This window comes from Microcaecilia unicolor, chromosome 13 (genome assembly GCF_901765095.1).
Source record: "Microcaecilia unicolor chromosome 13, aMicUni1.1, whole genome shotgun sequence".
Lineage (NCBI taxonomy): Eukaryota > Metazoa > Chordata > Amphibia > Gymnophiona > Siphonopidae > Microcaecilia > Microcaecilia unicolor.
Genome location: NC_044043.1, coordinates 99,080,210 through 99,105,598, shown reverse-complemented (window position 1 = coordinate 99,105,598; position 25,389 = coordinate 99,080,210). Strand labels below are relative to the sequence as shown.

General features: G+C 43.5%; 1 protein-coding gene across 2 annotated transcripts in view; it reads right to left on the bottom strand.

Annotated features, from left to right (window-relative positions):
- Window positions 1–7,681: 7,681 nt before the first annotated feature.
- HP1BP3 (heterochromatin protein 1 binding protein 3) overlaps window positions 7,682–25,389 on the bottom strand; it is a 53,989-nt gene continuing 36,281 nt past the window's right edge. For both annotated transcript variants that reach the window (XM_030222194.1, XM_030222195.1), the window contains exons 8-12: window positions 22,709–22,799; window positions 21,880–22,039; window positions 21,480–21,591; window positions 12,219–12,350; window positions 7,682–8,300 (exon numbers count right to left, since the gene is read on the bottom strand). In XM_030222194.1, coding sequence (XP_030078054.1) covers window positions 7,976–8,300; window positions 12,219–12,350; window positions 21,480–21,591; window positions 21,880–22,039; window positions 22,709–22,799 — 820 coding nt within the window. In that variant the 3' untranslated portion in view covers window positions 7,682–7,975. The remainder of the gene's footprint in view (window positions 8,301–12,218; window positions 12,351–21,479; window positions 21,592–21,879; window positions 22,040–22,708; window positions 22,800–25,389) is intronic.

Sequence of the window (25,389 nt, the reverse complement as noted above, 5' to 3'; positions counted from 1 at the left end):
TTCCTAAAAGTCCATAAGCAATTATTAAGATGGACCTGGGGAAAATCCACTGCTTATTTCTAGGATAGTCGAATTACTGCCAAACAAACGCAGCTAAACTCTACTCATATCATTAATATCAACCAAACGCACATAAGAAAGTAGAGCACTATGGGAGAATTACTGTGGTGGAGTTTGCAGGCGTGGAGGGGCATAATTGAATGCGAACGCCCATCTCCATGGGCGTCTATGTCCGAAAACGGGTATGTGAATCATAGGGTGCACAGTAAGTATAACGTTTAGCAATCTGTTAAGTATTCCATTGTACAGCTGTAAAATGTTTAGGTAACGTACAGAACCTGTTTAGTTTCAAAACCAGCTAAATGAAGAAACCAATGACCACGTGGCACTGAATCTCGTGGTCAGGAGCAAAAGGTGGATACCACCGTCATGATGGGCAACAACATGGATTACGCAGAGCCAGTTTCAATATCTAAAAAGCCTATAATAAAGTAACACTGAAAATAACTCAATGACACAGTGGCACTGATAGAGATTGAATGTAAATAGGTGTGTGGGAAACTGTGGCACCGTATATACAGCATCAGTTTGTTGAAGTCCAGTGACCAGTGTTCCCTCTAAGGTAAGCGCATGAGCGATCGCTCATACAAACAGGGAGCATCGCTCACTTTCCGTCTACGTTTGCTCAGTCTCGTCCCTCCCTGTTTTCCCCTCCACTAACGCTCCGACGCGCCATGCAAGCGGATTTTAAAAAGAGGTGAAGGGAGCAGAGCGCTAGCAGCCTGGCCTTATGGGGATTCCCCGCTTCACTCACCTGGTGCTTAGAGGCAACACTGGCTGTGATATGCGAGACTTTAATGATTATTTTTATGCTAATAAAGACAAAAGTGGTCAAGAGACATTTATTTTGAAACACTCTGATGTTGAAAAACCAAAAGCTCCAAGGATCAATAAACCCACAAAGAGGGGAAACATGGTGAAATATTATGTAAATCAATCCTGTGGTTTTAAAAGCTATGGTTACCTGTGTAGAGTTTCATGTTGTAATTAATTTAAATATAATCACACATTTTTAAATGTTTCTTTTTCTGACTTCAGTGTTCCTTGTTAGTGTAAAGCTAAGCAAGAGATACAAAACTTCAAGCACAGTCCTGCAGAATGGAGCTTAAAGACTTTGAGGAGGGTACTGGAGGGGGAACAAATCCCCTGAGGACTAAGCTGTGTTTGCCATTGTACTTGCACTTAGAACTTTATTTACAGTAGGGACTCCATCCAGAACTCCGGGGGAGGGGAGTATAAAGTTCTCCAGGATAGCTTTACCATATATCCTAATAACTGATTTGGTTTTTTTTTTGCAAGCAACCATCGACTCGTAGGGATCCTGCTGGGGAGAGAGAGCAGCTGGAGGTGAGAATCTGACTAAAGGACAAACTCACTGTCAAAAGCACACATACCTGTGACAACATCTATTTTCCAAAATGAAATGTCCAACTTACGAATGGCAAAAAACCAGAGACAAGAACATTTGTCTGGCAGCATTTGTGCCAGAACGGCCAAACAGACGTTCCTGCAGAGCAGAGGGACAGCCCAGTGGTGAGTGCAATGGACTTTAAAAAAGGCACCCAGGTAGAAATCCCACTAGAACACCTTTATTATGTATTGTGAGCCCTCTAGGCACAGAATAAAACCTTCACCGTTATAATAGCCTTCAAACCCGCAGGTATCTCCCATATGTACATACAGTAGGTATTTTGCTGTATTTGGAGGGTTCAATTTCCACCAAATGGGATTTGCACTCGAGTTCCCCTGTGTACAGTCCACTGCTGTGATCTACTTGCTGCTTTGTCGACTATGCACCAGGGGCGTAGCCAGACACCTAATTTTGGGTGCAAGATGGGTGGGCAGAACTCCACCTTGTCCCACAAGTGATTTGGTCTCTCCCTCTCTCGCCTGCATTCCCATATGGTCTTTCAAACATCCTCCTCTCCCGCATATCTTTTAAATAGCAGATTTTCAGGGGCAGCGAGCAGCAACTAATACACACTGCTCATGTTGGCCCCTGTTTCCGCATAGTTGGGAAGACATCAGAAGGAAGGCTGTGGGGCCAGTGCAAGCAGTATGTATCAGTCCCTGCAGGCAAAGGTCTGCTATTTACAAGGTATGCAGGAGGGGCAGTTGTTGGGAGTTTTCGGCTGGTGGGGATCCCTGCCAGCCACATCATAAGTGTGCTAATGGGTGGGCCTGAGCCCAAAGTGGATGGGCCTGGGCCCACCCTTGTCTAAGCCACTGTTATGCCCATAATACCTGAAGCTGTCAGAGTCTGGTATCCTCTTTCAGTTTCATCTCTTAAGTGTGTGTGTGTGTGTGTGTGTGGGGGGGGGGGGGGGGGGGGGTTAAGGAGAGGTCATTCAGAGCACTTGTTTGTTACTTGCACATAAGTACATAAGCAATGCCACACTGGGAAAAGGCCAAGGGTCCATTCAGCCCAGCATCCTGTCCACGACAGTCGCCAATCCAGGCCAAGGGCACTTGGCAAGCTACCCAAACGTACAAACATTGTATACATTTTATTCCTGAAATTGTGGATTTTTCCCAAGTCATTCAGAGCACTTGTTTGTTACTTACACATAAGTACATAAGCAATGCCACACTGGGAAAAGGCCATGGGTCCATCGAGCCCAGCATCCTGTCCACGACAGCCGCCAATCCAGGCCAAGGGCACTTGGCAAGCTTCCCAAACGTACAAACATTCTATACATGTTATTCCTGGAATTGTGGATTTTTCCCAAGTCCATTCAGTAGTGGTTTATGGACTTGTCCTTTAGGAAACCGTCTAGCCCCTTTTTAAACTCTGGCAAGCTAACCGCCTTCACCACATTCTCCGGCAACGAATTCCAGAGTTTAATTATGCGTTGGGTGAAGAAAACTTTTCTCCGGTTTGTTTTAAATTTACTACACTGTAGTTTCATCGCATGATTGAAACAGGTCTAGAGAATAATGCTCTTCTGCCCCTTGGATATTTCTTATTTTTATTTATTTTTGTTACATTTGTACCCCGCACTTTCCCACTCATGGCAGGCTCAATGCGGCTTACATACTGTATACAGGTACTTATTTATACCTGGGGCAATGGAGAGTTAAGTGACTTGCCCAGAGTCACAAGGAGCTGCCTGTGCCTGAAGTGGGAATTGAACTCAGTTCCTCAGTTCCCCAGGACCAAAGTCCACCACCCTAACCACTAGGCCACTCCTCCACTCACTTCTTCCTGTTCCTTTACCGCTGTTGGATGTCCTAATTTTGGCTCTGCCCACAATACCCCTCCAGTCCGCTCCCGTGCTATCTATACACACTTCAGTGTAAAACATCCTATTTCTGCCTTTCAAAAATCGCCATTTGGATATTTTTGGCAGGACGTTTTTTTCCCCGCCTATTTAAAATGTCCACGTGCTTCGAAATGAGCACCATTAGCTTTTAGCATTTTACGTGAGCTCTTCCAAAGACTGAATATAGCCCCTGAACTTTACCTTGCTCTGTTTTATTTTTTAATAAATATTTAATGATAAACTCTGCTTGTGCTTAGTAATATTGCTTTGCAACATTACACTCAACCTTCAGTTTAGTGCCAAAACCTAAGCTAATTTTCTTTTTTACAGTCCAACAATAACCTGTATACTAGGACATGTGAAATTTCTTAACAAACTATATGACACTCAGTGAAAAGAAAATCTTATGTTGGCTAAAATTCTTGAAAATAAAAATATGAATTTATCCAGAAAACAGCTTTTCACACTTGGAACTAAGGGGTTTAAGTGTCATTGTCCTAAGAAACAGGCTTTTACCACAGAAGATGACTGAGGGGCAAAGAAGAGCTGAGAGTCTGTAATAACTCCCCGATATTCGAAGAAGTCTATTAGAGTGATAGGGAAACCAACATGTCATTGTGGTCATCCATAAGATATGGAAAGAGTGTTTGGATCCAGAGTCATATTGACCCGTTCCTTTTAAAATTTTGATACACAAATATTGGCCACATACTGGCAAATCATTTGATTAACCTGTCGCCCTCCTTGTCACAGAAGAACAGGTGGGTTTCATGTGAGATTGGTATTCTGTGGGTGATGTTATAAAGATCTTTGTTTCAACTATCGACAAATTAATCAATTGCACTCATTAGTGGTTAGCTTTGATGTGGAGAAAGCCTTTAATAGGGTCAATTGGTCACAATCTGTTTAGTGTGTTAGTGTTTGGGATAATGGGGGAGTTTCTGTCAGCTGTTAGGGCTTTGTATATTGAACGGAATGCTTTGGTAATAATTAATGGATTGGCTTCACCTAAGTTTCTCCCCAAATGAGGTTATGAGGCAGGACTGTCCCCATCTCCCTCTAATTTTGACTTTTCCTGGAACCTCTGCAATTGAAAATCAAGGATGACCACATGATTCAAGGAAGTGAAGATTATGTTCAAGGTGGTTGCTTTTGCAGTTGACCTTCTTGTTTATCTTATGATTATGGAGGCTTTCCTGAGTAGGCTTCCAGAGCTGTTTCAGGAAACGTTTCTAAATCTGAAGCCCTGCCACCAGTTGAAGCCACAAGAAAAGGCTGGATCGGATGTCTTCCTTTATGGTGAACAAAGGAAAAAATATAGTCTCTGGAGAAGTTATATAAGGCCAATGCAAAGCTATTATTGATAGAGACACAGGGTCTTCTGAAAGGGTGGTATATCTCTTTCCACATTTCCTCATTGGCAGAATCCATTAGTATAATATTATTATCTTGCCCAAGTAGCTACATATGATGCAGTTGGTGCTGATATATCAAGAAGGATCTTGGATTGGTTAATAAGGAATTGAGGGAAGAAGACTAGGATGTCCTTAGAGACAATGATGGTAGAACGGGGAAGGGGTTGGTACTTCCAATTAGTCAGCTGTATAATTTGGCCTGCCAATCATATTGAGGACACATCCCAGAGGGTATAATGTCAATGGAAGTCGAGTGGGTGCTAGTGAATTCTTTGAGTGTTAGATATGTTTTACATGCCAAGGCTGATAGTTTGCCCTCTTTGGTGGCAACTCGGGTGCTGCTGAACCCCTGCAGAAAATCTGGAAATTGCCCTGTAGGAAGTTGAATTGTTGTCTTGCTGTAACCCCTTTGCCCCTCATTAGGGGAAATATGGACTTTGTTTTGCGGCTGCAGCATGAGACTTTTCAACTATGGGAAAAGTAGGAGAATTCATTTTTGTGGACATGTCCAGGGTGAAAGCACAATGCAGTACTCTAAGAATGTTTCAGGACCTCTGAGGGCAATATGCTTGTTTATTAAAACTGTTGATATCCCATTACTGAACACAGGTTACAGCGGCTTACAATACACTATTACTCATAGTGGGCTTTTCACCTATTTTCAACTTAGACATTGAGACAATTATGTAACCTAGACTTTCACATTTACGTGTGTATGTGCACACTTGCATAAGAACAAGCTAGCAAGCCATATAAATGACATAGCACGTATTTGAAAGGTGGAAGTACAGAGAGGTGGGGATGTAGTCGAGGCTTCCACTTATGCATGTAACTTACAGGCTCTATGTGATAAGTGATCATGCTTAGCCGAGATTGGGTGGCAGAGCCGATGATGGGAGGCAGGGCTGGTGGTTGGGAGGCGGGGATAGTGCTGGGCAGACTTATACGGTCTGTGCCCTGAGGAGGACAGGTACACATCGAGGTAGGGTATACACAAAAAGTAGCACATATGAGTTTGTCTTGTTGGGCAGACTGGATGGACCGTGCAGGTCTTTTTCTGCCATTATCTACTATGTTACTATGCCCGAGTGTTAGGTGTGATGATATCTAGTCATGCTACTGTTGAATTTGTGTGTCCTCCTGATGACTAATCCGTGGCACCCTGTTACAGAGGTGCTCCCTATGTGTTAGCCTTGGTCAGGGGAGGGGTTGGGGGTGTGTGTGTCTGCTCTCAGGTGGAAGATGATCTGACAGAATTTCTTCTTTTGAAGAGTCCCACCGACTGTTCTGTCCTTAGGGGTTTCCAAATACTCAGTGATTTTGCATTTCTTGCTTCAACTGAGAAAGAGATCTGAACATGGTGCAGGTCTGTGCAACGCTTGAGGATAGGGTACAGCAGAGAATATCACTGTCCATAAGACTCAATGAAAGTATTTTCTTGGATTATCACTATTTCAAATATATGCAAAGAAAACTCCCAAAATGCACATCTAGGAGGTAATTTTATAAAGAATTTTTTGTTCATATATTTCAGCTTGTGTGTGTACAACTCTTACAAAGTTGCCTCAGTGCAATTAGGTGTGTACTTGTACCTGACCTTAGACCAGGTGTGATCAGGGGAAGACTCTGGACAGAGCATGGATAGAGTTGAATTCATGTGCATATTTTACATAATGCGTTTGTGTATGAACTTTACATGCTAATACTTGTGAACAGTTGTAAATGTCTTTATTGAGATACAGAGGTGCCAATGGGGCTCATTTTCAAAGCACTTAGATTTACAAAGTTCCATGGATTACTAAGGGCTCTGAAAATACACCTCCATATGTCTTTATAAAAGAGGTTGGAAACAGGTACCTACGTGACCTTCACATATAAGCAACCTGTTCCAAAATGACCCTTATAAAACTCTGTCCTAAAACCCAGAGCTAGTACATTCTTATGTAGCGGGTGCAAGAATAGGTTTTTTTTTTTGGATGACACCTAGGACCTCGGTAGCTAGTGGCGACATGTTTACATGCAGGGATCACAGCCTCGCAGCTCGCACAGTTCACCATCGGTCCATAAGCGCTGCCAGCCTTACTTATATTCTATTTTAATTCTTTAATAAAACAATTCTTTTATCTTTTACTGTAAATTCCCCAAATTATCTTATCAAATATTTCAATTTATATGTCTCAATTGCAACTGATAAACCTCCCAGAGACACTAAATACTTTTAGGGACTTCTCAAATTATCATCACAATAAATCTCCCACGTAGAATAGCTACACCATAACCTCAGCGGTGCCACTCACTGATACATATCTTGATTCAGCCAGAATTACACACCCACCTCTTCATTGGTATATGGTGATAATTTTTACTATCAAAATGTTTTTATTTTTTAATACATCTTTTGTACTTTATATGAAAAATCTTATCATTTACTAAATGTTTAAGGTTAAATACTCATCTTAAAGATGTGTTACTGCCGGGGGTTTTTTTGTTGTTTAACCTTAAACATTTAGTAAATAAGATTTTTGAAATAAACTACAAAAGGTATATTAAAAAAAGAAAAAAAACGTTGATAGTAAAAATTATCACCATATACCAATGAAGAGGTGGGTGTGTAATTCTGGCTGAATCAAGATATGTATCAGTGAGTGGCATTGCTGAGGTTATGGTGTAGCTACTCTATGTGGGAAATTTGAGGCCAACTGCAATTGAGACCTATAAACTGAAATATCTGATAAGATAATTTGAGAAGCTGTGGATTTTACAGTAAAAAAGCAGTTAAAGATAAAACAAAAGAATTAAAATTGAATATAAGGCTGTCAGCGGTTATGAACTGACATAGTGGCCTTGTCTAACAGTGACTTACCTTATAAAACTCTGTGCATGTCAAATATCTTTCTACACATATACAGACATACATATCAATAAAACCATGCAGATTACACGTTCTAGACAAAAGTTTCATTTATTGCAAGAACTAAAATTACAAGTGTTTTTTTTTTTCACGTATACTTGCAGCGGTGGCGGGAGGGCAAGGAAGGTGAGACGGCAGCAACTAGTACTCCTAACAGGGTTTTGCTTTCTTTTACAGCTTTTTCAATGTCATGGTTCTTTAAAAAACACAACCAAAAAAATAGGGAAGATGCTTTCGGCCTCGGGTACTAAAACCAAATGCACAAGAACTGTATAAAATAATGGGTGTGACTTTTAAGCAGGTCCTTGTAGGGTTCAGTTCTGTTGCTACTTCTTAGCTCTCAGGGACTTCCTCATGTTTGATTTGCCCTTGGCAGGGGTCTTCGCCTCTTTCCTTTCAGCAGCCACTGGCTTTTTAGAAGATGCTCCAGCAGGTTTCTTGGCAGGTGGAGGTGGAGGGGGTTTCTTAGCAGAAGGGGGTGGAGGAGGAGCTGGGGTTTTCTTCAGAGTGCTTGTAGATTTGCTCTGTGGTGCTGGGACACTCTTCTTGGGCTTGGGCTTGGGTTTGGGTTTAGGTTTGGGCTTGGGTGTGCTTCGCTTTGCTGGGGGAGCCCTGGAGCGTGCTTTGACCGGGATTTTCTTCTTCTGCAGACTGTGTGGTGCAAGGGAAAGAACAGAACTTATGCAAAATGCTGCAATAACAATCCAGCACGTACTATGCACAGCCTTATGACATTCATGAGTTAAGTACAACTCTTAGGCCAAGCACCTGCAGCTAGAATCCATAAAAAGAATACATGAAACAACTTCAAAGGGAAAAGAGCTGAAACAGCACAAAAACTCATATGTACCTCAATCTATATCGGCCGTTCCCAACCCAGTCCTCGGGCATACCTAGTTCCATCTAGTTTTCATGATATCCACAATGAATATGCATATACCACCTACTGAGCTCTCTCTCTATATCGAGGTTACACTATACCATTGATGTATAGTAAGGATGAGCCATAGGCTTGCAAGAATATGAAAATAAAAATTATATAAGCAATATAATATATTAGAGTGGTTACTTTGTGGCAAAACAATGAATATGCATGAGATGAGACAGATTTCCATGCACCAATTGTATGCAAACCTAACTATACATATTAAAGAGAGCACAAACAGAACTAGAAGCGCCACAGAAAACATAACAATGTCAGAGGTCCCTCTAGTCTGAGGGGTGGGGAAGACACATTTCAAAGTTGGGCTGCACCGAGAAAAAGAAACTTCATTTTCAGAAGGGTGACTAGAAGGAGGATGATTTGCATAATGCTCAATATAATTGATATTAAAATATGTAATATTTTGTTTTAGTCTATAAAAATAAAGGAGAAATTTACTCTTACCTGATAATTTCCTCTCCTTGAGTCCTGCTAGTCCACTCCAGACTGATGTGTTATGTTCCCCTATCAGCAGATGGAGGCAGAGCCCGAAGTTAAGGACTACCAAGACTCTGGATGAATCCTGGACTGGTCTAGCAGGACTCAAAGAAAGGAAAGTATCATGATAAGGGTAAATTGTCCTTCTTTATCATCCTGCTAGATGAGTCCAGGCTGACTGGATGTACCAAAACTCTATCCTACTGGGCAGGAGGAAGACAAAGCACTCTGCAATACAGCTTTGCAAAGGCAGCATCTCCTCTGGTTTGAACATCAATCTTATAATGGCCATGAAAGAATGTAGCAAGGACCAAGTGTAGAAAAAAAGTAGGGATATACCATTAAAAACATATGAAAAGGAGAAGACCTAGACCAAGAGAAATTCTTCCAAAAAATAATAAAGAAAAAGGCTTCTTCACAAAATAAACGCTCAAGAATTTTTAATTGTATATCCAACATACAGAAAAAATAAAATCTAAAGCTCATATAGGCAAAAAAGTTTTTTTCTGTATTTCTAACAGGTAACGGTCAACACAGAGGACCTTTGCTGTATCTCCAACACAAAAAGGTAGGGCTTGACACTGTGCTGTGTTTTGGCAAAAGCGCCTGTGTCGCGTAAGACAGTCTGATGGTATTCAGTACCAACGCTGCTGCTACCATTGTCATCTACACACCTCCACCACAGCTGCCACTAAGCAAGAACAAATACACAGGAAATGAAAAGAGCGTCTGACAAAAAGACCATCCCTGACTTCAACCTGGTCACCTCCAACCAGATAGGCAATTGTGCCCACTGCAGAAGGGCCATAGACAGAAGCTTGTATGCCAAGAGTTGAAGCTTAAAGACTTGCTTGAGAAACAACTCTACCTTGAGATCAAGACCATCCCTAAGACCTGAGATGCCCTCCACCCGGATAGTAGTTGTTTGGGTGACCGCTCTCACCAAAGCATCTACTCTAGGAGACGGACAAATCTGCTGTGGAAGAGGATAGAATCTGCCCATGAGTTTAATGCTAACACCATTTGAGAGAAGGCATGATGAAATAGGAAGGCCCTAGAAGGTTTGCGGAGACCTTAAAGAATGGGATCCCCATCTGTAGGCTTCTCCCAGGTGGGAACAGAAATGCAGAGGAGCTGAAGAGACCTGTTTAAGGAAGCAAGCTCTTCCCTGTGAAAAAGCCTCAACACAAGAGTCCTTATTGTTCTCTGGGGACAGCTCCGCTTCATCTGGTGAAGCACCTAGCCTCTGTCATCTGCACCCCAAACATCCTCCATGCAGGAAAGAGATGAGATTAGCTCCTGTTCGTGATCAGAGCCCTCACTGTGCAGCCTAGCTTGCATGAAAACCCGGGCCAAGCCCCAGACAACAATGAGGCTTTCCACCCCCCCTCCTCCCGAGAACCCTGTCCCTCAGAGGACTCCCCCCCCCCCCCCCCCACGGCCCTGTTGCAACTAAACTCCTCTAGAGCTCTTATAAAACAAATGAATCAGTTAGAGCCTGTAACATATACGGCCCTGAATTGCTTCCTCCCACGATTTCTCCCCTGCAGGGGGGAGAACTCTGCAGCCCCAGCTCCAAAGGATTATGAAAGAAACAGCACCAGGCCTGATTCTCACCAAAACCAGGTCCTCGGATGGAGCTACGGGAGCCTGCTGCTTGACCTCCACAAATGGTCCCACTGCCTCTGGAAAGACCACTGGGATATCCACTAAAGAAATTCGCTCTTCCTCGTCACAGCCAGCTGGGCTACTAAGGTGCAGGCTTCTGGCCTAACAAAGACCCCCCCCCCTCCCAAAGAGAAACTAATTAAAAGCAGTGTGGGATCCTAGTACAAAGCTGCCCCTCACTCCTGGCCCTGCCTCTTCAATCAGATTAGCAACTAGTATTCAATTACCAGCACTCTGTCTTTTGTTTCTTAAACTTGAAAAGAGGCATGAAAAACAGACAGAAAAAATATGCTTCAATTCTTCTTTTTTTAAAGTCAGTGGGGGAGGGGGAGAATAATAGCCACCCTCATTCCCCTATTGGAAGAAGCCCTTAGGGTCATCTCTGACTAGCCTCACAAGCAAAGCTCATGGACTAGAGCTTGGGATGCTTAGGCCAAGGCTCAACCTCGACGGTTGCTGGCAGTGGACTACACCCTGGGGAGAAAAGCCTGTACAGAAGAAATCCTGCTGCACTAGTCAACCTGCACCACATCAAAAGCTTCACATCTCTGCTTCCATGTGCTGATAGAGGGACAAAACCATCAGTCTGGACCGGTCTAGCTGGATGATAACAAAAGTCATTTTCTAACATTTGTGTATGTCCAGCTAATTTATTTGTTTTTTTTCCCCTTGGGGAGGGAAGGACCCTTTCGTAATCAGTATGGGAAGGGACGAGAAGGAAAAGTAATTTGAGGATGGGGAAACAAGACAAAATGTCTCGCCTGCCTTAGATCCTATCTCCAGAGACAGGCAAGGACAGGAAGATGTGAAGGGAGGATAGGGGGAATCAGGGAGCAGAGCAAGGTGAGGGGTGGAGAAAGAAGGGACCTTTTCAAAACAACTGGGGAGTGCTAAACTCAATACTGATTACCTTTTTCCAGTCACAGTGATGGGCTTTCCTCAGTATTGAAAGTGCTGAAGTTGTCCCCTCTAGATATTGGATCAAGGCTTGGGAGAGGGAGGGACAGTCACCTCACACCCTGCTCTGCTGCATCTCTAATCCCATAAATCACTTTCTCCTCTTCCTGCTTCTCCCCTTTTTGTCCCTTTGTTTTCTTCCTATTTCCCTCCTCTAACTTTCTCACTCTCACCCTGCAGGACCTCAGATGTCCTCAGATAAAAACTGTATGAGCTACTGACCAAGATGATGCCAGAGCCCTAAGCTGAGTGTGCCCAGAACCCTACCAGGACCAAATGCTCTTTAAATGATAATTTCCATCACCCACCGAGCTATCAATGCTTTAGACACAGCCTTTCCCTTCAAGGTCCGCTAAAACGGACAAAGAGGTGATCAAATTTCCTAAAATTGCTAGTAACCTTCAGATAATGATGGAGAACCCCAATTACATCCAGCTACTCAGCAATCACTTACACTGCATGCACACAGTTGCTCTTCCTGTCTTGAAGGTGCCATGCCCTGACTTCAGTGCACTCAGACTTACCTTCTCTTTTTGGGAGGTGGTTCTTCTTCTTCAGACTCTTCCTCTTCAGAATCCTCCTCTTCCTCCTCCTCCTCAGACCCTTCGTCAGACGACTCCTCTTCTTGCTGCTTCTCTGGGAACAGCACGAATGGACTGTAAAGTAAATTACGTAAAATTAAAACTAAATGTTAAGGAATGAAATGATATGGTCTGCGTGATCTCAACATCCTCTCAGGGTGCAGGAACCTACCAGTCACACATGACAAGAGGCAGATGTCGGGTTTTAGACCTACCTACAGAGTGCAGAAGGATCTACTAGAATTGGGAAACTAATTAATTGTTGGGTTCGTAACTTGAAGCCCAACTTGCTGCCAAGTATCACTGAGTAAGGAAGATATTCCAGATAGAAATCCTGGACCAACACCAAAACTAAAAACCGAAGGATCCAAAACTCGGTACTACCAAACCGTTAAAGCAAATTGTTTACAAACATATTCTACACATTTTATTTTCTAAAGAAAGCTTTTAACCAATAATAATAATAATAATACAAAAAGAGTATTCATAGTATGAACATACCGCACGAGACTTACTTCAAGAGGCGGTGCCTCACTTTTAATTATCATACATCAAAGGGTAACAAACTGCACCTCATTTATTTGTAACATTTGTATCCCACATTTTCCCAACAATTTGCAGGCTCAATGTGGCTTACATTTGCCGTAATGGCGGTTGCCATTTCTGGGTAACAAAATTACAAATGGTAATGTGTTAAGTTGCATACATACATGGTAACATACATGTAACATAACATACGTGAACCGATCATGGTATAGATATATATCATGTGCATATATATGTTAAGGAAGAATAAATTATAGTAATACATGAACGTTCCTGAGTACAAAATTGGGTTGTATCATTCTTTAGGTCATCGACTATGGAGAGACCATATTCGACATAGAGATTGAAGTGGTTATGCTTATTCATTAGTGGTAAGGAGGTTGATCAGTCAAGTGATAAGATTTCAATTATGTCTATGTCGTGTAAAGTCTTATTTTTTTGGCGTTTAAGGTACGTTTCCTCCAATCCCGAAATAATCCAAGATGTTTGACAGTATTTGGTGGCTGACCATGTCGAACACGCTGGACATGTCAAATTGTAGGAGGAGCACATTGTTTCCCGTTGCAATTAATTGTTTGGTTATGAGAGTAGTTAGCACTGTTTCAGTGCTATGACTGGATCGAAATCCTGATTGTGATTTGTGCAGTATGGTGAATTTGTTTAGGTAATTGGTAAGTTGTTTGGTTACCATACTTTCCATTAGTTTGACTACCAGGGGGATTGATGCTACTGGTCGATAGTTGGTTGTGTCGTTTAATTTTTTCTTTAGGTCTTTGGGTACCTTAGTAAAAGACGCCCTTAGGAGCCCCGGTCTGGGTTACCATTTGCTGTTCTAAGTAAATTAGGAATTCTTCCACTGTTGTATACACTTTCTTATTTCACAGATTTTCTGAAGCAGAGTGATTTGGTTGTGTCTGTGACTAAATGATCTCCATAATATACTTCACCTTTTAAATGCATTATGTCTCTGTGATGAATCTCCTAACTGGAATTGTTTTATTGAGAACTATGCAAGATCATGTGAGATGAACAGTCACTAGTACAGTTCAGGAGATGTTAGGACTTACCGGCTAATATTCTTTGCTTAGGTTCCTCCAGACCAGCTCAGATGTGTGTTTATGCTTTGTCTACCAGCAGATGAACATCAAGAACCACTTTGATGACATCACCCCCATACTGATATCGTGGTTCAGAAGTGGAACAAGACCATATTTAATTGCGATACTGACAAGGAATTCAGGGAATACTTAAAAAAAAAAAATCACTTACCCTTGTATAAGAGTCCTGTGCAGTCCACAGTAGCAAATGTAAGAAAAGAACTGTCCTCCTAAACCATGTTCAAGAGGGCATCAGAATAACTGTCAACTAGGTCAGTCTCTAAACTAGCTAACAACGAAGATTAAAACAGCAAAATTGGAAAGGGGAAGGGGAAATGGGACTTGATATACCGCCTTTCTGAGGTTTTTGCAACTACATTCAAAGCGGTTTACATATATTCAGGTTCTTCAGGAGTGGAGGAGTGGCCTAGTGGTTAGGGTGGTGGACTCTGGTCCTGGGGAACTGAGGAACTGAGTTCAATTTCCACTTCAGGCACAGCTCCCTGTGACTCTGGGCAAGTCACTTAACCCTCCATTGTCCCAGGTACAAATAAGTACCTGTATATGTAAGCCGCATTGAGCCTGCCATGACTGGGAAAACGCGGGGTACAAATGTAACTAAAATAAAATAAAAAATACTTATTTTGTACCAGGGGCAATGGAGAGTTAAGTGACTTGCCCAGAGTCACAAGCAGCTGCAGAGGAAGTGTAACAAATACACTTCTATTTCTTCACACCGCTGTTCTGCAACAGGTATCTGAAAATGTCGGACGCAAATTCCCCAGGGCTAGATTCCAGACTGGTCTGGCAGTACGCAGAGAGTAAATTAGTAGGTAAACAAAACCTCTCTCATTGTCCCTTCCGTCCAGTCCAGACGTATGCAAAGTCCGGAGGGACAACAAGAAAGTAAAAATGATTGTTTACTTGTTAATTTACTCTCTTTGAGTTACTACGTAGGGTGGCCCCCTCCCCCCAACAAGCCTGCCTCCAAGACCTGCTTGCCCCAAAAGCTGTATCCTGCCTTGCCTATGTAGTACCGGATAAAAGAATGCAAGGAGGTCCAGGTCGCTGCCTTAAATATATCCTGATACAGAGCCAGGCTACGCTCAGTCCAAGACGTCTGCCCGAAGGCAGCTGCTTCCTTGATCCACCCAGCCACTGCTACCTTTGAAGCAGCTTCCCCCTTCTAGACCCCCAAATAGTATGAACAGATGTCCTGACTTGAATTCCCTGGAATCCCTCATTTGTCTCTCTAAGGCACTAAGCACATCTAAGCAATGCAACTCCAATCCATCATCATGATCTCTCATGAGGAAACACCGGAAGCTAGAGACTGATTTTCACGGAAGAGTGTAAAGCATCACCCACCCATGGGAGTGGGCCAAGTAATCATGCAAACTTCTCCCTGAGAGTCCTCAAGCTCCTGCGAGTACAGAAATCTGTCCTCCAAACAGTCAGGTCTTAGCCTTTATGAGTCAGTCTCTGGCGAGATTACCGGTAGGGTCTCAGCCTAGCCTGGCCTATATTCCCTCTATAGGGTTCAACAAAAAGTCCAGAAAAGGTCAAGCAACAGTTCTGTATAAATAATCTAAAATATTCAGGAAACTGTCCTCTCTCAAACCCATTTATGACACGCAATATGCAGAAGAGCCGTCTTCAGCCTTCTCAGTCGATAGAGTATCTGGGGGTCCGGTTCGACACCAGGCAGGGTCGCATGTTTCTTCTGCCCGCCCAGATCCTCAAGTTACAGTCTCATTCGTCAGTTCTTGCAGAATTCGAGACCGTCGGCAAGGGACTATCTACAGGTTCTGGGATCTATGGTGGCAACGATAGAGGCGGTGCCCAGGGCCAGGGCTTACATGAGGCCTCTTCTGTCAAGGTGGTCGTCCCAGAAGGATTCTCTTCAGCAAAGATTGCCGCTTTTGCTCCTAGTGAAGACCAGTCTACGATGGTGGCTTTGAGAGACCAATCTGACCAAGGGTATGCCTCTAGATCAGCCCAGTTGGACTGTGGTGATGACGGATGCCAGTTTCCAAGCCTGGGGAGCTGGTCTCATCAGGAGACATTTCTTTCAATCAACCTGTTAGAGACCAGAGCAATTCGTCTGGCGCTCCAGAGTTTTCTTCATCTTCTGAGCGGTGGAGCAGTCCAAGTGATGTCGGACAATGCCACCATGGTGGCATACATCAATCGGCAAGGAGGGACAAGGAGTCTGCCACTAAAGTTAGAGGCGTTGCTGCTGCTTTAGTGGGCGGAGGTCCATCTGGTAGCTTTATCAGCGGTTCACCTAGCAGGGGTGCTAAATGTTCAGGTGGATTTTCTCAGTCGTACTGGCTTGATCCAGGAGAGTGGTCGCTAAGCGAAGTGGTGTTTTGGCAACTGGTTAATCGTTGGGGGTCTCCCAGGATGGATCTGTTTGCCTCCACCGGCAATGCAAAACTTCCTCTGTTCTTCAGTCATTGCAAGGATCCCAAAGCGCAGGGCATGGACGCTCTTCTTCAATCCTGGCCAACCGGTCTAATCTATGCCTTTCCTCTATGGCCTCTGATAGGGCGCCTTCTTCAGAAGGTCGAGACTCACAAAGGACGTCTAATTTTAGTGGCACTGGATTGGCCTCGGAGGCCATGGTATGCCAATCTTCAGCATCTGCTGGTGGATGCTCCCTTCAGCCTGCCGGTCACGCAGGATCTGTTGTCGCAGGGTCCGGTCGTTCATCCGGATCGATTCTGTCTTACGGTCTGGCTTTTGAGAGGGCGAAGCTGACTAAGAAAGGTTATTCCACACAGGTCGTTGCAACTATGCTTCGTTCTCGTCACCGTTCTACCTCTTTGAGTTATGTGCACACCTGGAGGATATTTGAGGGATGGTGTAAGGAGTTTAGTATATCTCCTTTTCGTGCTTCGGTTCCGCAAATTTTGGATTTTTTGCAGCGGGGCTTTGACAAAGGCCTTGCTTTGGCTTCTCTTAAGGTGCAGATTGCGGCTTTGACATGTTTTCGTGGTCATGTCCTAGGAAGATATCTAGCTAGTCATCCGGATGTGGTGCGTTTTTTGAGGGAGGTTAATCTTCTTCGTCCTCCGTCTCAATGTTCTTTTCCTAGTTGGGATTTGAATTTGGTGCTTACGGTTCTTACTAAGCCTCTCTTTGAGCCTTTGTCGTCCAGTACTCTGCAGGACTTGACTTTGAAGACAGTATTTTTGGGTAGCCGTGGCTTCGGCTAGGCGGGTTTTGGAGTTGCAGGTGTTGTCGTGTAGATTGCCGCTTTTAGAGTTCTGTTCCAATCGAGTAGTTTTGCAGCCAGTTCCTTCCTTTGTCCCCAAGGTAGTAACTCGGTTTCATGTTTCTCAGCCGGAGGTATTGCCTGTGTTAGGTTCTTTCTCCTGCTCAGAGGAGCAGCGGCATTTGAAGTGTTTGGATGCCAAACGGGTGTTGAAGCACTATATCAAGTGTACTGATTATATTCGGCGATCTGATCGTTTGTTTGTTCTGATGGTTCGCGCAAAGGGTGCATGGCTTCTAAGCCCACTATTTCTAGATGGCTTAAGGAAATGATTGCCTCAGCTTATCTTCTTTCTGGGAAACCTGTTCCAGAGCATGTTAAGGCTCACTCTACAAGAGGTTAGGCAGCCTCTTGGGCAGAGCGTTGTTTAGTGTCTCTGGAAGACATTTGCAGGGCGGCGACCTGGTCGTCTCTGCATTCTTTTTCTAAGAACTACTGTTTGGATGTCCTCAGTCATTGGCAGGTTGCTTTTGGAGCGCACGTCTTGTCGGCGGGGCTACTGGGGTCCCTCCAATAATTTCACTGCTTTGTTACTTCCCATCAGTCACATTCTGGGCCTGTCCGGAGGGACACTAAGGAAGAGTAAATTAGGCCTTACCTGCTAATTTGCTTTCCTTTAGTCTCTCCGGACCAGCCCAGATCCCTCCCTTCAGATATCTGTGTTTTCAGAAGTTAAGAGATTTCTTTGTTTGGAGCTGTGTTGCTAGATTATTTCTGTATTTAAAAAATTAAAAAAAGAGAATGTTTTTCTCATTTACTAAACGTCCTGTTTTGTAGGACCATGATATGTTTAGAGGCACTCACCCTCTGTTGGCAATGTGCCGGTGGATGCTCAGGTTTTTGGATGCACAGGTTATGTGTTTCTTCTGTGGCTTTACTTCTGCTTTGCTACTTTATTACTGGATCTTTCTCTAGCCGGCAAGGGCTCTTATTGGCTCGCTAGATTCACAGTTTTTTTTCTCAGTCTCCACCTGCTGGAAGGCGTGCACAACCCATCAGTCACATTCTGGGCCGGTCTGGAGGGACTAAAGGAAAGCAAATTAGCAGGTAAGGCCTAATTTACCCTTTGCTTTTTTGGCCACCGCCACACACTGGGAAGAAGATGTCAGCATACTGTCTACAATGACACCTAGATCTTTTTCTTGACTGTTGACTCCTAAGGTGGACCCCAGCATCAAATAACTATGATTTGGATTATTCTTCCCAATGTGAATCATTTTGCATTTATCCATATTAAATTTCAACTGCCATTTGGATGCCTAGTCTTCCAGTTTCCTAAGATCTTCCTGCAATTTTTCACAATCCGCATTTGTTTTGACAGCTTTGAATAGTTTTGTGTTATCTGCAGATTTAATCACCTCACTTATCGTTCCATTTTCCAGATCATTTATAAATATATTAAGTAGCACCAGTCCCAGTGCAGATCCCTGCAGCACTCCACTATTCACCCTCCTCCACTGAGAAAAATGGCCATTTAACCCTTCCCTCTGTTTTCTGTCCAATAACCAATTCCAAATCCATAGAAGGACATTGCCTCCTACCCCATGACTTTTTAATTTTCTCAGGAGTCTCTCATGAGGTACTTTGTCAAAAGTTTTCTGAAAATCTAGATTTAGTGCAGGGGGCACTCTGGGAGTGGAACAAGGGTGGAGCTGCCACTTACCTGGCTAGTGGCGGCTTTCAGTTTGCTTACCAGGATGTCCTAACTTTACCAGGGCACCGGTCTGAATATTGGCCGGGACCCAGATAACTTCCAGCAGCCAGTCAAACTGGAATATTCAATGTCTTGCCCAGACTAGACCCAAAGTTGAATATCAGTGTCAAATTCAGCCTGTGGCAGCAGAATATCAGGCCTATAGCCTTTTGAATAACCCTGAGAACCCACTGGACCGAAGTGATATGGGTCCATCTCTGGTAAAAATTCTTCAGATGACCACCTACTGGATGTATGGTGTATGTCTGTAAAGAATGATTTCAAGGATCTGTTTCGATGGTTAAGTAATCTGGAAACTCAAAATCACTATCCAGCATGATTCCAAGTTCAAGAAGATGAGTTGGGTGATGTAGCACAGCACAGACAAAGGTAAACCACCATTAGTGCTGACCTTCTGCCAGGTCACCGACCAGGAACTGCTGAACTTTCTTCCTTTTCCATATTACAGCTGAAGTGGAAGCTGAAGGCCTTCGGTGGCCCCAACTTCTTTTATTTTTCATACTCTACATAGGGAGAAAGCCTATGTGCAGTTTTTACTCCTAGGCTTTGCACTAACAGGTACAAAATAAGTACTTGTATATTACATGTAAACTGCTTTGATTGTAACCACAGAAAGATGGTATATCAAATCCCATCCCCTATTCCTACCCTAACTCTAAACATGAGAGCAAATGCATATTTTTGCTTTCAAACTTGTACGAACAAAGTATGCATCGTCATTTGTATCTGCTTTTTTGGTGTCTAGAATTTTGCTGAGAACATTTTGATAAAGATTTGTAAATACCATCTGCACCTGTAATTTCTTTTTCCAGTGTCACACCCATAAGAACATAAGAATAACCATACTGGGTCAGACATTTGGTCCATCCAGCCCAGTATCCTGCTTCCAACAATGGCCAATCCAGGTCACAAGAACCTGACAGAAACCCAAACAGTAGCAACAATCTGTGCTACCAACCCCGGGGCAAGCAGGACAACACTTTTCAAACAGCTGATGAATAGATATTGCTCTGAAAATCAACCTCCTGCTTTGACTACGTTTCCAGGGACCTCCTGTACACATGCAATGTTCCCCTGATCAATATCAGAACCCCTCCTCCTGTCTCCACCCCCCAAAAAAAACCTACAACAAATTATAAAAGCATTATTCCACTATAGAGGGTGAGGGCAGAAACAGAAGATGGTGGTAAAGACCATAGCACAAGACTGTCCACTTCCCTCTCCTGCTGCATATCACCAATCCACAAGTGGTCTTTGGCTTTCTGTAATGAAGATTCCAGAGTCTTTGTTTTGGGCTTTCCTGTCTGTACTGCGAGACTGTCATTCACCTGCCATCATTCCTGTGCTATGTACATCGTCCCTTTCCATCACACATTTTGTCTGGTGATGTTTTGTTTTGATCTTGAACACAGCGAAAAAGGAAAAGCAACCCTACATATAAATTCCAAGCAGGAAAGAGTAGGGATGCATGAATGGCCTTACAATCCAACTAAGGAAACGCTGAGTAGGACTGAAGATAATTTTTTAATAAATATGCAAGCAGACTCGACACGGACCCATGTTTTGGCCTCAGGAATCGTGTATCTTAAGCAAAACTTGCCTTGTCAAGCATTGTTCAGTGGTGACTGCAGAATTATTTGGTTATGAGGTCCATGACACATATTTCTCTACCTGTAGAACCCTTGTAGTGCTTGTTTTGATATACTGTGACAAGGCAAGTTTTGCTCAAGATACAGGACTCCTGAGGCAGGCGCTGTGTGCCGAAACATGGGTCCATGTCGAGTCTGCTTGCATATTTATTAATAAAATATCTTCAGTCCTATTCAGCGTCTCCTTGGTTGGATTGTAAGGCCGTTCGTGCATCCCTACTCTTTCCTACTTTGTGACAATCTTGAGCATTAGCTGCATCTCAATACTCCACAGTTATCCTGGATTTACAAACATTTTCAGTTACACCAATAGTGTTATTTAGATCTCTTAAAATATCAGCTTATCTGTTTATTTTGCTCTTGTATATTATATTTGTATAACAAAATATCATGTGTGGGGATTTTTTGGGTTTAGCAATTTCCGTCTGCTCCTTTGGGCTTCTAACTGAATAAATCACAATCTCTCTTAGGTTACAGTGCCATAAAGCTTTAGTCTCATAGTTACCTGGGACAGTTCCCCCATTTTATATCCCTCTCCCAAAATCACTAAGCCCAGTGACATCCTCAGCATGGACCAAGCACCAGGTCACTTTCTGAAACATCGCAACTGTGGCACTAAATCCACTAGGGGTCACTGCTGAGTAATGATGGGGAATGGATGAACTGAATCAGACCAGTGTCTTCCGAACAGCAATGAATATCTGTTTTTAAAATCACAATTTTTGTTTCTAAAACTCACCTTCCCTGGGAAGGGGTTGGAAGGGCACAGGCCACATTTCAACTGTTCCCCCCTGCATTCATACTTCAGTCATATCAGGAGGGCACAAAACTAACTTGACAGGTAAGATTTTTTACAGCCTTAAAGTAGCTACTCTGTCTAAGGAATAAGAAAACGGGAATTTTCCTAGAGCCTCATACCTGGGATAATAAGGAAAACACAGCTGATAGGTACCACTGAAGCCCTTTCCAGAGATCTGCTCCATCCAGCCATTTTTCTCACACTTCTGAAGCGTCCTCTTCAGCAAGTGAACTATGGAGACAGAACAAAGCAGGTCAGAGCACTGGCTGCCTCCAGAGAGGACTTGGGCTTTAGAACCAAATAATCCTCACAAGCAGAACAAGCAAACGCCACTCTCTAAGTGTTCTGTACAGTACTGAGGAGCCAACTGCTTATTTTTAATATCAGTAGCTATGGCAGGCGTGAAACTCTCTTCACCCCACTCCCCCATTTCTCTCTTCCTTCTTTGCAAGGCAGGATCTCTCCACCCCTCCTCCAAACCATGTGACGAAGCAAGAGCCTCCATGAGACGTTGCTCACCTTGAAAGCTGGCATTGGCTCCGGGGTGATTCTCCAGCACATATTTCTTGATGGCAGTAGTGGAACATGTCTTGGGCTCATTCATGGCTGTGATGGCAGACAAAATGGCATCTTCGAACACCCCACCACCTAGCAGAGGTTTGTCCCCAGATCTCTTCAGCTAAAGAGAGATGAATTATTGCAGGACATTCACATAAACAATGTTCCAAGTTCTGGTTGTACACCAGATTTCAAGGAGTGTCAGAGAAAAAGTAAAGGCTATCATGAAACAGGTGAACTATGAAAAGCATTTACAGGATGTAATAACCCAGTACTTTCTGCTTCTCTGGATGCAGTTCGGCATTAATAAAGAGCTCAGTGTCAGCATCTCATATGTTAAGCAATAACTATTTAAAAGGAACACTCAGACATATATAGTCTCTTTGAACTGAAGTGCTGCATTATGATTCTTCCTTCAAAAACACTCAGAACAAATATAAACCTTTAAAACCAGGTCATTTAAGTCAGACAAGCCTAAAGAGTATTCAGCTGTTGCAATTTCAATTCACTTTCTGAGCTGTCAGCAGGCACTGGCTGGGGTTGTAGAGCTGATATCCCCTTACTCTCCACGATGCACAACACAGTTCCACAGCTATGAGGCTCTGTAAAGTTGCTGTACGCTACACAATATTTTGCTTAAACATATTGAAAAACATGTTTCTGGTATAAGATCTACTACAGTTCGATGTATTACCAACTCAAAGGCAAAATACTGTATTACCAAATGCAAACATTTAGATTCTACAAACGACAGGAATAGAAATAACAGTTATAAGAGTTTTGTTCTGACCTGGAATGTTCCGGAAGCTCCTTTGCCAGTGATTTGTTCTAGCTGTCCCTTCTCTACTGCTCGTTGAAGGGCGTTCTTCAACATCTGAGGCCTGGTGAGAACAAGAAATTAATACAGTGTTACAAAGCAGCACTGAAGAGGGAAACCTTGTTTCCTTTTCATCCAGCTAGATCAGTCCAGACCAATGAGTTATATCTCTTGACCAGCAGATGGAGGTAGAGAATGAGACAGTTTCCAGTGACATCACTGGCAAAAGAGGTGCAGCCTACAGCTAGTCAGTATTACTCTACCTCTGTCTAGAAGCTGCAGGTTGGACTGGTGCAGCTGTTTTCTCTTTCCCTAATTTGAGACCTGACATCCATATGTCCAGAGGCTATTTGTTCTTCCAGGGATAATTCATCAGACTCTTCCCTAATTGAATTGGAGGTGTCCTTTTGTTTCTAGCCCTCCACTGCTCTGAGTTCTTGCCTGTGGGTGTGTGATAGGGAGAACAGAATGGCACAGGTCCTACTAAGCCTTGCCAGCAAGATATGGACCTTTCCTACAGTCCTCCTCCCCCTCTGGAGCCTCTGGGGGGGATCCTAAGACCAGAGATTTGGCAGAGCAGCCCTTCAGGGGATGTTAGGCTAACACAGTCTGTGTTGAAAAAAAAAGAAAACAAATAAGTAACTGGGAGCTCCGGAGCTATGGCATGGTCCAGAGCAGGAGTTTTGGCTCATGCAAGGAGATCTCCAATTTGGCAGAAATCTGGATGTGGGGCTCCTACTCACATGCTGTAGGACTTGTGGCAGCCAGTGGCCTTCTGCAGCTGCCAACATTCATGCCTCGACTTTAGGCCTGTTGGGGCAGAAAATGGCTCATGGAGGGGCCCAGAGTCAATGGCAGGGTGTGGGGCTGGTTCTGAGGAGTATACCCCCCCCCCCACTTGACCCTGATACCCAAAAATGATGCTCTAATGCCTTTGTATCACTCCATGGTGTGACCGCACCTTGAATATTGTGTTCAATTCTGGTTGCCGCATCTCAAAAAGATATAGTGGAATTAGAAAAGGTGCAGAGAAGGGCGATGAAAATGATAGGGGATGGGACGACTTCCCTATGAGGAAAGGCTAAAGCGGCTAGGGCTCTTCAGCTTGGAGAAAAGGCTGCTGAGGGGGAGATATAATATTAAATAATGAGTGGAGTTGAACGGGTAGATGTGAAGCGTCTCTTTACGCTTTCCAAAAATACTAGGACTAGGGGGCATGCAATGGAGGTACAATGTAGTAAATTTAAAACAAATCTGAGAAAATGTTTCTTCACTCAACGTGTAATTGAACTCTGGAATTTGTTGCCAGAGAATGTGGTAAAGGCAGTTAGCTTAGCAGAGTTTAAAAAAGGTTTAGATGGCTTCCTAAAGAAAAAGTCCATAGACTTCGGGAAAAGCTACACTGGCTCCCACTTAAAGAATGCATCACGTTCAAAATATGCTCCCTAGTTCACAAAATCATTCATGGAGACGCACCAGCCTACATGTCAGACCTGATAGACTTACCACCCAGGAATGCAAAAAGATCATCCCGCATATTCTTTAACCTGCACTTCCCCAACTGCAAAGGTCTAAAATACAAACTAATGCATGCGTCAAACTTTACCTAAGTGAGCACACAGTTATGGAACGCACTGCTGCGCAACTTAAAAATGATCTACGAACTAACCAACTTCCGCAAACTACTGAAGACCCATCTCTTTAATAAGGCATACCACAAAGATCATCAAATGTGAACATACACCACTCCTCCACTTATATTCAGAATTAACATAGTAATATAGTAGATGACGGCAGAAAAAGACCTGCACGGTCCACCCAGTCTGCCCAACAAGATAAACTCACATGTGCCATTTTTTGTGTATACCTTACCTTGATTTGTACCTGTCTTTTTCAGGGCACAGACCGTATAAGTCTGCCCAGCACTATCCCCACCTCCCAACCACCAGCCTTGCCTCCCACCACCGGCTAATTGTCTTAAATAATATTTGTCTTATAATATTTGCTTGTTATATTACTATCATGTTTTATCATTATCATGTTACCCAAGCTTCTTCTATAATACTAAATGTATATCTTCTAACATATTTCCACCATTCATGATGTATTGTAAGCCACATTGAGCCTGCAAAAAGGTGGGAAAATGTGGGATACATATGTGCAATAAATAAATAAATTATTAAATGGACTTGGGGAAAAAAACCCACTATTTCTGAGATAAGCAGTATAGAATGTTTTGTACTTTTTTGGGATCTTGCCAGGAATTTGTGACCTGGATTGGCCACTGTTGGAAACAGGATGCTAGGCTTGATGGACCTTTGGTCTTCCCCAGTATGGTAATACTTACGTACTTATATGGGTTTTGGCTGGGCGTTCACTGGGGGGGGGGGGGGGGGGGGGGGGGAGGGGGGGCTGCCATGTTTGGACTCGGTAATGGGGCACTACAGATGCTCCTTCAACCCCTCCCTCCTGGATAGGCCCTATGGGGTCCTGGGGACGGATTTTGAGCCTCAGTTGGTAGCAGCTACTGCAGAGGGAGTATGGCTCCCCCCTTCTCTCCGAGTGTCCTGGATCCATCAGTAGGGGTTAGAGGAAGAGGGGGTCTAGATCCCAGCCCTAGCACCTGGTAGGAACCATGGATTGGAGGATGAGGC